The 15421-nt window shown below is 31.5% G+C and overlaps 1 protein-coding gene across 2 annotated transcripts in view; it reads left to right on the plus strand.

The window, feature by feature from the left end:
* The window catches only part of LOC114334619 (caspase-6-like), a 37053-nt gene that overhangs the window by 17965 nt on the left and 3667 nt on the right, over positions 1-15421 (plus strand). For both annotated transcript variants that reach the window (XM_028284697.2, XM_028284698.2), the window contains exons 3-4: positions 10967-11199; positions 13816-13958. In XM_028284697.2, the coding sequence (XP_028140498.1) occupies positions 10967-11199; positions 13816-13958 (376 nt within the window). The remainder of the gene's footprint in view (positions 1-10966; positions 11200-13815; positions 13959-15421) is intronic.

Below are 15421 nucleotides of genomic sequence, written 5' to 3' on the forward strand. Positions count from 1 at the left end.
CTTAACGACCGAAATGCTACGGTCAGAGATTCTGTGGACCTACCTATGATATATATGTCATCTGCATATCCGACAATTTGTACTGACTTGTTAAAAAGACGATAGTCCATCACCCTGCCTTAATCCCTGTCTTAGTTCCAGTTTGCAATGGAAGGGTCTTGAGAAATCGTTTTGGATTTTTACCATGCTCTCTGCTCCTGTGAGTGTAAGTTCAGTTAAATGGACAAGATGAAGCGGTATTTGAAATTCCACCATAGCAAGTAGAAGTTTACCTTTATTAACTGAGCTTTGAATTTTATAAATTTGAGCCGAATGCGGCTTTGAAGTCCACGAATATGTGGTGCGTGTCGATGCCGAACTCTAGGGTTTTTTCAAGGATCTGCCTGACCGTAAATATCTGGTAATCTGGTCCGTTGTTGATTTATTAGGACGGAAACCGCACTAATATCCTCCTACTATTTCTTCGGCGTAGGGGAGGAGTCTTTTGTACAATACGTTGGAAACACTTTTAGTAACTCAATATTATTTCTTCAAAATATATGTCTAGAATAATTTCGTTACACGCATCTTTTCCATTTTCTTAATAAATAATTTCTTTCATAAATAATTTTCTTAATATTCAGTTTTTTCAATATTGATTTTTAACTTGGTGATTTTTTAATGGTGATTGTTTACACACGTGTGAATTTGTGGTCCGTATTAAAAACTCGAAATACCGGGATAATACGGACTGATAAAATACGTACTAGTGATCATTGGCGAATTAAATACCCAAGAAGTGGATTGCAGGTGAGAATAGCCTAGAGAATAACTTATTAATATAATAATTACCAAATAATTACTAAAAAGACTTGAAACACAAATTAGGTTGATAGGCAACCAGTTTTACCAAAAGTGTCTGGATAGGTAACGAACCTCTGAAGAGCGAACCTCTGTGGACGTTATCTTACGCTAGACATATAGACAGCACACATTACAGCAGTGGCGTGCTGAGATAAGGGCAAATAAATCAGGATGAACATGACTAATGAAGAAATTATGCAATTTAAGGAAATTATCAAGGAATTAATAAACGAGACTACAGCTGAAATTATGAAAGATACGAAGGAACTGATTAACGAGGTAAAAGAAATGAATAAAATATACAGAGAAGAAATAAAACAGCTAAAAGAGGAAAATTTGAAGATAAAACAGGAAATGAAAGAATTGCGAGTTAAAATGATTAAAATTGAAGAAATAGAAGAAAGGCTAGAAGTAGATGATAAGAAAGACAGAAAGAACAATATTATTATAAGCGGTCTGGAAATTCCAAATGCTACAGAAAAGGAAATGGAAGATAATGTAAAACATTTTTTCGAAAACCAATTAAAGATAAAAATTTCTTTCCCAAAAATAAAGGAAATAAAGGAGAAGACATACCTGATTAAAGTAGAGAATTTTGCACAAAAATTGGAGATAATGAAAAACAAAGCTAAATTAACTAGGGGGAAATATAATCAAGTATATATAAATAACGACTTGACCCAAAACGAAAGAAAAATTCAACAAAAACTGAAGGAAATTGCAAAACAGAAAACAGAAGAAAGGAAAACCGTAAAAATTGGATACCAAAAACTTATAATCAATGGGCAGAAATGGACTTGGAATACAAAAAGCAGCGAATTGGAAAGGGATAATGCCAATACAAAAAACTGGACAAATTAACTGCAAGGAAAAGCAAGTGCAAGGACCATAAGGAAACGACAAGGCAAGAAATAGGTAATGACAATGGCAAACAGGATAAGAAAAATATTTGGAGACTAGCAACGTGGAATATCAGAGGACTAAATGGTAAAGAAACAGAATTGAGCTACGAGTTCGATAAAAACAAAATAGAAATATTAGGTATTACAGAAACAAAAAAGAAAGGAATTGGTGAAATATACCTAGAAGGCGGTCATTTGCTTATATATAGCGGGGTTCCACCGGAAAAGAGAGCAGCAGCAGGAGTAGGTACTATAATTAAAAAAGAAAAAGTAATAAATATACAGGACTGGAAAGGCTGGTCAGAAAGAATAGTCGCTCTTGAGATGAAAGATGAACAAGGAGAGCCACAGACAATAATTACGGCATATGGACCCGATGAAAATGAGAAAAAAGAAATCAAAAGAAAAATTCTGGACAGACCTAAATATAGCAATAGAAAACAGTAAAGGGCGGATTTACGTCATTGGAGACTTCAACGGAAGAGTAGGAATCAAAGATGAGACAGTAACGGATGTAATTGGAAGGTACGGTGAAGAAGTGAGAAATGATAATGGAAAACGGTTAATAGAATTCTGCGTACTAAATAATTTAATAGTAACAAACACACACTACCAACACAAAGACATACATAAATTTACTAGGCAAGGACCAAGAGAAACAGAAAAGTCAATAATTGATTACATACTAGTAGAACGCGACAATCGAAAGGTAATTCAAGACGTTAGAGTCAGAAGAGGACCAGAAATAAGTAGTGACCATTATTTGTTGGAAGCTAGAATAAAGAATAAAAACAAAAAACCCCAGGAACATACAAAACAAAACAAAAGAAAAATTGAATACGAATCAATCAGAACTTACAAGCTCAGAAACAAAGAGATTGCCCTAAGATACAAAGAAATGGTTGATTTAGAAATAGCAGCTCTGGAAAATGCAAATGATAGTAACAACCTAGAACAAAAATGGCAATCATTTAAAAATATATTACTGGAAGCGGCGAAAAAAGTATGTGGCATTAGTAAAAGGAATGACAAGGTGAAACAAACAAACTGGTGGAATGCCGAAATAAAACAACAAGTGAAAACTAAGAAAAAACTTTGGAATAATTATTTAGGAAACAAAACAGTAAACAATTACAACAAATACAAAGAGGCAAGAACTGCAGTAAGAGATATGATAAAAACAGAAAAGGAAAAGAGTTGGCATCAATTTGGACAACAGCTGGAACACAACAGCAAAGAAAATCAAAAACTTTTTTATAGAACATTAAAATCTCTGAGAACAGACAAACCTAGTAAGGATATGAGAATTAAAAACAAAGATGGAAAAATAATCACAGAAGAAAAAGAAATTATTGAAAGATGGCGACAACACTTCCAAGAATTATTAACTACCACAAAAGAGGATAGGAATAAAGAAAACAGTAACGCAACAGGTAGTGAAGAACAGAGAACAAGCATCGAGATAACAATCGAAGATACAATAGAAGCAATAGGCAAACTTGGCAATAGCAAAACGGAAAGGCACCTGGACACGACCATATACCACCGGAAATTCTGAAGTACATGGGAATGAAAGGCGTAAAACAATTAGCTGAAATATTCAAAGAAGCAAGCAAAAAAGAAACAATACCGAAGGACTGGGAGATAGGAGTAATAGTACCGATATATAAGAAAGGAGACCACAAAGATTGTAACAACTATCAAGGAATTACACTGTTATGTTCTTCTCTCAAAGTCTATGAAACAGTACTAGAAAAAAAGCTGAGAAACATTACATAAACTACTTTAAATGAAGCACAGAGTGGCTTTAGAAAGGGACGAGGAGTACAAGACCATATTTTCACGGTAAAACAAATAATTGAAAAAACGTTACTGTCTAAAAAGAAAGCATATATGGCCTTCATAGACCTGGAAAAGGCATTCGACAGGGTGAAACGACAAACTGTGTGGGACAGCTTGATAAGAAGAGCGGTTGACGATAAACTATTTGAAATCATCAAAAGTCTTTATAAGAGAAACAGGAACTACATAATACATAAAAACATGAAATCAACAGAATTCGAAACAACTGAAGGACTATGGCAAGGAGGTGTCATGAGCCCAACCCTCTTCAACATCTTTATGGACGAAATCATGATAGAGTGCACACCACAACTAAAGAAATTGCATGTAGGGTACAGGAATCTCCATAGCGTAATCATTTCGGAATGTGCATTCGCAGATGATGTAGTAGTTATCTCAGAAAAAGAAGAAGACCTGCAAAATAACCTGCAAGCATGGAATCATGCATTATGTAAACAGGGTATGAAGATAAATACACATAAGACGAAGACCATGGTAATATCGCAAGAACCAGTCGTAATAAATATGCAAATTAATGAGGAGGCAATAGAACAAGTAAACCATTTCCAATACTTGGGTGTTACAATCGAAAATAATGGAAGGCAGGACAAAGATGTTGAAAAGAGGATAAGTAAAACATCAAAACTATTTCATGCAATAAAAAATAGCTTCTTAAACAAAAAGGAAATCACAAGAAAAACCAAACTAACTGTATTTAACACCATATATAGACCAGTGCTTACATACGGCTGTGAATCATGGATACTAACTAGAAAACTAAAAAGCAAGATACAAGCCCTAGAAATGAAGTATTTACGAAGAGTTAGAGGAGTGACAATGAGAGACAGAATAAGAAGCACAGATATACGCACAGATCTTAAGACGAAATCTGTACTTGAGTTTATTGAAGAAAAACAACTAAGTTGGTGGGGACACATGAAAAGAATGAAAGACAACATACCGGTGAAGAAAATATGGGAAGCCAGGATACAAAAGAAAAGAAGTAGAGGAAGACCTAGAGAAGATTGGGATACAATAGTCGCTAAAATCATCCAAAGGAAGGGGAAAACAATAGCAGAAGCAAGCCGATTAGCATACAATAAGAAACAATGGTCAACATTTGTACACACGTGAAAGGATGTACCAGTCCCGACACTGAAAAGTAAAAGGGACTCAAAAGACTATACAGTGGAACCCCGATAAGTTGGCCCCCGATAACCCGGAAGTCCGGCTAACCCGGACCGATTTTCATCAGACAAACATTTCAACAATAAAAATGTACTGTAATATAATAATTGGGAGATAATGTGTATTTGTGTAATTTGAACTATGTATACGATAGTAAAAATGACTCATGGCACACGGCGACGGCGGCAGAGCGATGGTCATTGTCTCGGATTTATCGGAAACAACAGGCACCTGTTACTCCTTTATTTATTTCAAACTGTCTTAGCATTGTTTAAAAAAGACTAAAAGACTATTTAAAAAATTATTTTTTAAACAATGGTCTTAGTTTTCACTGTTCATAACATCGTTCTGATTGTGACTGTATTGTGTGTAGTACAGTCTTTTATTGTTTGCTTCCGTTTGCTTAGGTTTGTGTTTGCGTGTTTTTAATAATTTAGATGTGTAGGTACTGTGCATATATATATTTCATGTTATTTCAATTATAACGGAGTTTATCTGTAAGTATACCGTGGTTTATTAATTTTTACCATATTCTCCGGCTAACCCGGATTTTCGATAACCCGGATCGGCCGCGGTCCCGATTAATCCGAGTTATCGAGGTTCCACTGTATATATATATAAACTAGAAATGATCACAGCTGATTAGTAATTATCAATTTACAAATTATTGGGTTAACAGCTGAAATGGAAGACTCAGTGTACTCTTTTCTACGATTCCAATATTTCGTTAACAGTCGTTAACATCATCAGGGACGCTGAAATAATATTAAAGGTATAATAGTGAAACTGGGTATTAAAAAACAACTCACCAGTTTGAGATTTTAGTCAACGATGTTATAAATGTGTAAAAAAGCGGCATTAACAAAAAGAATTGCAGTGAATGTTATTAAAAATTAAAAAATATAACAAATATAAAAAAATGGAACTATAATATAAATAACTATGCTAAAAAACCACTAATTATTAAAATCTTTTAAATTCGTCGCACAGAAAGGTATTAGAGACAATTATGTCAATATACTGTCAATTATGACAGAAAGAGGTAGTATATTATGAACTAGAATCTAAACTAAAATCTTTATTGACATTTAAGTTTTTATCAAGTTCAAGAAGGAAAGAATAGATCTCTGTTAATTGTTTAATATCTGTTCTTTTATTAATTGTCTGTTCATTCTGATAAATAAATGCCATTTCAAGAAAAGTTCTTTTGTGATAGTTCTTTTCATTTGTTAAAATTTTTACAGATTCAAAGTCCATATTATGGCTTTCATTTACAACATGTGTAGCTAAAGAGCACCTGTCTGGATATAATCTACAATCACTTTTATGACTTGTCATACGATCTTTGACTCGTCTAGTTGTTTGGCCTATGTACTGTTTGTCACAATAAATACATGGTATACTGTAAACTACATCAGTCAATAGCTCCTTTGGAGATCTATCCTTCATCTTTGAAAATAAGTTATTAATAGTTAAAACTGGTTTACTAGCTATTTTGATGTTTAGCTCGTTTTTTACAATTCGTGTGAGTTTTGGTGTAATCTCTCTAATGAAGGGCAAAGAGATGAATGAAACTACTTCCGGAATGACAACATTATTATTGTTAGCTGTATTATGATTATCTACAATAGTTGGTGTGATAGATGGAGTGTTAAATAATAAGTGTTTTAACATTATAGGAGGATAAGAATTGTCTAAAAACATGTTATATAGTTTTTTTAGATTAGTTTGATGGAATGATTTATCAGCAATTCGTTTAATCCTAGTTCGCATTTGTTTTACTAAGTTAAATTTTATTGAGTGTTTATGGTAAGACCAATAATTCAGGTATCTACCTGAACTTATTGGTTTCATGTACCAATCAACTAAAATAGTATTATTTGTTGTGCGATATAATTTGGTGTCTAAAAAAGGAATGGAACAATGGTCATCCTCTACTTCAACTGTAAATTGTATATGAGGATCAAAGCTATTAAAAACAAATAACAATTCATCTGTACTATTAGTAGGTATAGCTAAAATTAGGTCATCTACATATTTTTTGACAAAGAAAGGTGTAAAAGGTAGTACAGGAATAACTATATCTAACAAATCATCCATCATATAAGCAGCCAATATAGGACTCAGTTTAGCTCCCATAGGGGTACCAAAAGTTTGTTTATATATTGTGTTGTCGAATGTAAAATAATTATTTTCAAATAAGAAAATTATCAGTTCTAGAAAAGTATTTTGATTAATTTTACAATGGTTGGAGATATCATTCCAGTGTTTTGTTATAGAACGTAAACAAGCTTCTAAGTAAACATTACTAAAGAGAGAAACTACATCTAAACTTACAATCACAAAATCATTTGGTAGTTTTAAACCATTAAATTTGTCTTTTACTTGAAAATAATCCTTAATATAGTATTTATTTTGATAATTGTAAGCATTAGTTAAGATTTCTGTAACAAGAGTGGCAATTCCTTCAGTGGGTGCTCCTATAGATGACACAATAGGTCTTACTGATAATATAGGTTTATGTATCTTGGGCAATGCATAAAATTTTGGTATGACACTTTTATAAGATGTTAAACGTTTTTTAGTATTAAGGTCAATAAACCTTCTATTATGTAAAGATTTAACTAAGTCATTACATGTACGTTCTAAAGATAATGTAGGGTCTGTATTTATGACTCTGTAAGAAGTGTTATTTTGAAGTAATTCTCTGGAAAGGTCCATATACTGACTTTTGTTCATAATAACTGTTACATTGCCTTTATCAGATTGAGTTACCATTAACTCTGGATTAGATTTCAGAAATTTCTTAGTCTTACAATAAAGATGATGGAAAAAAGTGTCTGTTTTATAGTTATTAGTGACATAATTTGTGATAATATTAGTAGATCTGGCTGTTAGTACACTTCTTTTTATATCATCTCTCATGTAAGACGAGATCAAATGAACATCTGCTAAAAGGTGTTTTATGGAAATATCATGACCAACCTTAGGTTCGATACTAAATTTAGGACCCAACGATAAAAACTTTACAATGTCTGAAGGAATGTCAATATCACTCAAGTTTTTTAACCAAGCACCATTAACTTTTAAACGGTTTTCGCAATACTCAGATTTTAGTTTGTCTAACTTCCTTTGTTGTACATTTTTAGTGTCATGAAATATTTTATTATAAATTCTTAACTGTCTACTTAAAAAATTAGTAAAGATAAGTTCATTACTGTTTGTGACAATAGTTGTTTTCAATTTCTCTAAGTAACGTTCAAAATTATGAATAGTTTTATGATTGGAGTTAATTTCATAATTTAATAATTTTGTACATAACCTTTTTGTGTCTCTGTGAAGATCCAGTTCCTTCATTGGTTCTTGTCTTAGAATCAAATTATCTATTGGTTTAGTGGCTCCTTGTAAATGTTTAGGTAGTAATCCCATTTTTCTACAATTTAACAAAAATTGTCTACGATTATATTCAACTGCCAATTTCCTTTTAGTTTTAGCCCATTGTTTTAATGCCTTTACTACTATTTCACCATATTGATTACGGATGTCGGTGTAAAAACCCATATCAGATTTATAAACTAGAAATGATCACAGCTGATTAGTAATTATCAATTTACAAATTATTGGGTTAACAGCTGAAATGTCAATAAAGATTTTAGTTTAGATTCTAGTTCATAATATACTACCTCTTTCTGTCATAATTGACAGTATATTGACATAATTGTCTCTAATACCTTTCTGTGCGACGAATTTAAAAGATTTTAATAATTAGTGGTTTTTTAGCATAGTTATTTATATTATAGTTCCATTTTTTTATATTTGTTATATTTTTTAATTTTTAATAACATTCACTGCAATTCTTTTTGTTAATGCCGCTTTTTTACACATTTATAACATCGTTGACTAAAATCTCAAACTGGTGAGTTGTTTTTTAATACCCAGTTTCACTATTATACCTTTAATATTATTTCAGCGTCCCTGATGATGTTAACGACTGTTAACGAAATATTGGAATCGTAGAAAAGAGTACACTGAGTCTTCCATTTCAGCTGTTAACCCAATAATTTGTAAATTGATATATATATATATATATATATATATATATATATATATATATATATATATATATATATATATATATATATATAAAACATGAGATGTAGATCCTTGAAACACACTCAGTGATCAAAAGATCCAAGGTTAATGGTTTGACGACCACTCGTACGAAATCAAACAGATGAAATAGAGAATGTGGAAAAATCCCCTTACGAACAATCCCCGAAATAGTGGATGTGTGAATTGTTCGTAAGGGGATTTTTCCACATTCTCTATTTCATCTGTTTGATATATATATATATATATATATATATATATATATATATATATATATATATATATATATCTATACAGTATGTCCCTGTAAGTTGTATCCATATGGAAAACTTTTTTATTATTAATTTCACGAAAAGAAGTTATTCTTCATAAAAAGCTCTGCATGGTCCAAAACCTAAGATTCAACCATCAGATATCAAATTTTATGAATATTATACGAGGTATGTCAAAAAGTTTGAATTTCACTCAAGAGTACAGTAGCTTTATTTTTCACAATATTGAAAATTGCTATTACGAAAAGTTGTTTGGAATTAAAAACTATATTCTAATATGCAGTTACGTCCATCTAATTGAGAAAAATTTTTTTTTGATAAATTATGGATAACTAACATTATTTTCAGTAATTTTAATTCTAATAACTCTTTTATTATTAATTTTACGAAAAAAGCGATTCGTAATAAAAAGTTCTGCATGGTATAAAATACTCTAAACCCTAAAATACAACCATCTTATGTCAATTTTATACGAGGTGTGTCAAAAAAGATAATTTTAGATCAAAAGTAAAGTACCTTTATAGTTCAAAATATTTCAATAAGAAGGATGTAACTACATACTGAAACATGGTTTTAAATTATTAATAACTTTACATAATAACAATTTTTGATATTGTGAAAAATAAAGGTATTTTACTCTTGAGCCAAATTCATATTTTTTGACATACCTTGTATAAAATTGATAAATATTGACATAAGAGGGTTGTATTTTAGGTTTCAGACCATGCAAAACTTTTTATTAAGAATCACTTTTTTTCGTAAAATTAATAATAAGAGTTATCAAAATTGAAATATCTGAAAATAATGTTAGTTATCCATAATTTTTCAAAAAAAAAAAAATTTCAATTAGAAGGATGTAATTGCATATTAGAATACAGTTTTTAATTCCAAACAACTTTTCAATATAGCAATTTTCAATATTGTGAAAAATAAAGCTACTTTACTTTTGAGTGAAATTCAAACTTTTTGACATACCTCGTATAATATTCATAAAATTTTATATCTGATGGTTGAATCGTAGATTTTGGATCATGCAGAGCTTTTTATGAAGAATGACTTTTTTTCGTAAAATTAATAATAAAAAAGTTTTCCATATGGATACAACTTACAGGGACATACTGTATATATATATATATATATATATATATATATATATATATATATATATATATATATATATATATATATATGTTACACTTGAAGTTTCCGCGGGAGCTATATGTGCTTTCTGTTGTTTTCCGGGTTTGACTCCGCGTTGAATAATTTTGGTTTTGAGAAAAACCATTATTTTGACGACGTTTCGGCAAGATCTCACTTGCCATTGTCAAGTCAGGTGTTCTCGCAGCAGCGAGAAGCGGAACCACCTGACTTGACAATGGCAAGTGAGATCTTGCCGAAACGTCGTCAAAATAATGGTTTTTCTCAAAACCAAAATTATTCAACGCGGAGTCAAACCCGGAAAACAACAGAAAGCATATATATATATATATATATATATATATATATATATATATATATATATATATATATATATATATATATATATATATTTATTTAACTGCAATTGTGGCTTATTTCCCAATAAAATAGTAAATTGCATAAGATGCCACAAAGAAACAGCCTCAGAACAATATTGATTTATTTGTTTTGTGCGATAAGCGCATTATGATACACTAAGCAGCAAAATTAACGCATCGCCTTAAAAATGGGACATTTCTGGTATATATTCTTTGGTAGTGGTTTATATAAAAATATAACACTATTTTTTTAATCGTGCTTATGAACATTATTGTAAATATTATTTTGTAGGAAATGATTATGTTAATACAAAAATTTGCCGGAGAGGGAAAGCCTGACTATGATATTTGCTGTATGATCATTATGAGCCATGGTGGAGAGATGAACAATGATACATATATTTATGGAATAGATGAAGAACAACAATATGAATTATCAATAACCAAGATAACAAAATTCTTTACAAATGAAAATAGCAAAAGTTGGAGAGGAAAACCAAAAATGTTGTTTTTTCCCATATGCAGGTAACTAAACCAATTTATTAGTGTTCTTGGGTTTTATTATTTGTATTCTTCACATTTTTTTAAAGCTGAAGTTACATAATTATATCTCAAAAATGTAAACAAATAACTAGTTATTCTATTAACTAAAATTACTAAATTCTTAAGAAAACAGGAAAATCAGCTTTCGTATGAAAGAATGTTAAAAACTGAAACGAAACGTTATTATTTAAAAGAAGGGATAGGAGATATTTAAAGGGCTACAGACCACAATTCTACTGAATGGTATTTTACCTATACGTTGTACTAGAGTTTTTATCAATACTCTTCCTTGCAGCATCTTTGGTGATGCAGTATAGTGGTTCTGTGCCTCAAAATGTTTCTCTTGAGCCTTGTTTTGTCAAAAAATCTGCTGTTCATTCCCATGCATCGCCTTATGACCCAGCACCCATATTAAGTGCACTTTATTGTCTTTTGCCAGGTAATTAAGGATGTCTTAATACACTGGAGTGCAAAATTAACCGGACACCTTAAAAATGGGTCATTTTTGATGTCTCGAATTTCCTAAAGCTGTTGTCCGATTTATGTGATTTTTTAATATATTATAGCCTTATTCTTTAACAATATCACTGTAGCAGTATTATTGCTAAACCGTTAAATTTTCATTGTATACCGGGTGTACCAATCAAACTGTGTTTTTTTCTCAAAGTTCGCATCACCCTGTGGAATATTCTAGCATTTATAAAATACTGAAATTAAAATCCAACTATAGCCTCATGTTTTCTCAACATTTTGTTTTGATTCATTCGCTTACATTAGACCATAAAGAAGTTAGGTACTTTAACAACTAGCCATGTTTTTCATCAATACAGGGTGTTGTCCGCAAATACACTTATAAACTGTTTGACTAAATTTTTGTTGAGGTAAATTTTTAATGTATACCGGGTGTACTAATGAATCTGTGTTTTTTTCTCAAATTTCGCATCACATTGTGTAATATTCTAGCATTCTAAACGAATGCATTCCTGACGATGGATGAAATTAATAAAGATACCCTAAGGCATTATATGACTGTTCCACGAAGCACGTGTGTGGTTGAGTCGAATTCTCAGGTGAAGACAGAGAATTCGACTCAACCACCCACGTGCTTCGTGGAACAGTCATATAAGACCTTAGGGTATCTTTATTAATTTCATCCATCGTCAGGAATGCATTCGTTTAGAATGCTAGAATATTACACAATGTGATGCGAAATTTGAGAAAAAACAGATTCATTAGTACACCCGATATACATTAAAAATTTACCTGTTTAGCAACAATATTATTACATCGATATTGTTAAAGAATAAGGCTATCCATCCATCCAATGGCACTACAGCCCAAATCGAGCCTTGGCCTTCTTCAATAAGCTGCTCCAATCATTTCGATTTACCGCTGTTCTTTTCCATGAACGCGTTCCCAGAAAGTTCCTGGCATCCTCATCGACTTCGTCTTCCCATCTCTTTTTAGGCCTTCCAACAGGTCTTCTTCCCTGCATTCTTGCATTCAGCAATTTTCTGGGGATTCTACTCTCATGCATGCGGACCACGTGCCCTGCCCACCGTAATCTCTGCAGTTTAGTGTGTTGTGCTAGAGTTGGTTCGCTATATTGCTCGTATATTTCTCTATTATACCTAATTCGCCAGTTGTTATTTTCACTTATTGGGCCCAGTATCTTACGTAGGCTATGACATATTAAAAAATCACTTAAATCGGACAACAGGTTTGGGAAATTCGAGACATCAAAAATGACCCATTTGTAAAGTGTCCGGTTAATTTTGCACCCCAGTGTATTATTAAATAGGAATAGGGGTCGTGTGCTAGCTAATTTAAAAGGTTATTTAGTATTATTAAATTAATTTAGGTACACAAAAAGAAAAATGTATATAATTTATTTAATTCAAAATACATTTTACTGCTGCCAGAAAACATAAAAATGTTTATTTAATAAATACACGCTTTTCGCTTAAATTCGATGTTGTTCTGAAGCTATTGTGGCATTTTTATAATCAACTATTTCTAATGGGAATAATTAGAAATAGTTGATCTTAAATTCGATGTTCACCTGCCTCTGCCACCTGCCTCTTAGCAATTTAAACATTTAATTTATGCGAAAAGCAATGTTTATTTGTGAATTAAATATTTTTTCTGATATCTGAGAGCAGTAAAATGTATTTTGAATTAAATAAATCACATACATTCTTCTTTCTGTGTCAATTAATAATTCAACAAACTTTTTTTGGATACCCTGTATAAATATTTATGTTAATGTTTATATTACTGAATAGAGAATTGAATAACCTTTCAAATAAGCTAGTACACGACCCATATTCTCATTTAAAAAATATTGATTGCGTCATTACACCGAGATGGATGACGTCACTAGTATGATATATACATGTGCTAAAAAATAATAATTTAAAAATAAAAATCGATTTTTCCTTAAAGTCACCAGTTTACGAAATAATGAATTTATTCCATTTGGTTCTGTCACACTGTATGTCTTTACAACCAATTCATCCAACACGTAAAAACGTTATGTATTTGAAAAATATTTAATAGTATTTTAACTACGCTATATTAAAATATCTTCAATTTTAGGGGTGCAGATAACCAGTTACCAATAAAGCATGAATATAGAACAGAGACTGATTCTGCGTTTAAAAATGTACCTGCAAACACTCCGACTGTAGCAAATCTGAGAGCCGAAGAAGATATGTTAGTTGGATTTTCAACAGCAATGGGTATATATAATATTATCTTTATTGATTTTCATTATTTGACTAATTTAAATATCAGTCGTATTTAAATGTTACGAGGCTACATCAGCGCGCGGAAAACGCGTTCCAAGATTGCAGCTTTAATTTTGAATATTTTGTCGAGATATTATTTGGCACACATATACCTAATATGGTAAATAATGGCGGTACAGAGCCCAATTTGAGAAATATGTATGCCAGTATGTAGAGATTACTCTATAATTAAATAAAATATTACAAAAACGGTGCACTACTTCAGAATGAAGAGGTTAAGAAACAATTCAAGCAGCAAATTGAAGAGAAAATAGAAAGCCAGACAACAGTAGCTGATATAGAAAGCAGATGGGTACAGCAAAGGGGAAACATTCAAGAGGCAGCCGACTCAGTATTATTAAGAAAAAGACAAAGTAAACAAACAGACTGGTATGATGAAGATTGTAGGAAAGCAATTAGGGACCGAAATAAAGCCAGAATAAACAGCATAATGAGAAATAATGAAGAAAGTAAACAAGCCTATGCTGAAAAAAGACGGGAAGCAAAGAAAAAAGCGGTTAAATCTAGAGCAGAAATTAGACCGCATTGAAGAAGATTTTTTAAATAAATAAGTCAGGAATTTCTACCAAGAAATAAAACGAGACCGAACCCAGTACAAAACCACATCAAGATATTATAGAGACGAAGAGGGAAAGCTGATAGGTGGAATAGATGAAAAATTAAGAAGATGGGCCAATTATTTCCAGAACATATTATGCACAGACGACCAAGATAAAATAGAGCAAATGCAACTACCACATGAAGAAGAAAGAGACCCAAATGTGAATGAAGAAGTACCTACCAAGGAAGAAATTATAGATATAATAAAAAACTTAAAAAACAACAAAGCACCGGGAGAAAACGGCATCATTGCAGAGTTTTTAAAAGATGGTGTCGAAGGGCTTCAAGAAGAAATCACCGAGTTAATAGGTGAAGTGTGGATCAAAGAAAAAATGCCCAATCAGTGGAAAGAAGCTATCCTATGTCCTGTAAATAAAAAAGGAGACGTTAAAGAATGTAGAAATTACAGGGGAATAGCTCTACAAGATACAGTATATGATATTCTGGCCATAATAATTAGAAATAAAATTAAAACAAAAGTTGAAAATTGTCTTGGTGAATATCAAGCTGGTTTTAGAGCACACAGATCGGTAATAGACCAAATTTTTGGAATGAAACAAATTTTATCTAGCTCATATGAATTCAACTTAGTATTAAATATGTTATTTATTGATTTTAGACAGGCATACGATATCATAAAAAGAAGTAAAGTATATGAAACCCTAGAATATTTTGAATTTCCACCAAAAATAGTAAGATTGACTAAATGCATACTTAGTGACACTAATGTTGTTCTGAAGCTATTTTCTTGTGGCATTTTTACAATTTTAACTTTTTATAATGGGAAATAAGCC

The sequence above is a fragment of the Diabrotica virgifera genome, chromosome 2 (assembly GCF_917563875.1).
Source record: "Diabrotica virgifera virgifera chromosome 2, PGI_DIABVI_V3a".
Taxonomy (NCBI): domain Eukaryota; kingdom Metazoa; phylum Arthropoda; class Insecta; order Coleoptera; family Chrysomelidae; genus Diabrotica; species Diabrotica virgifera.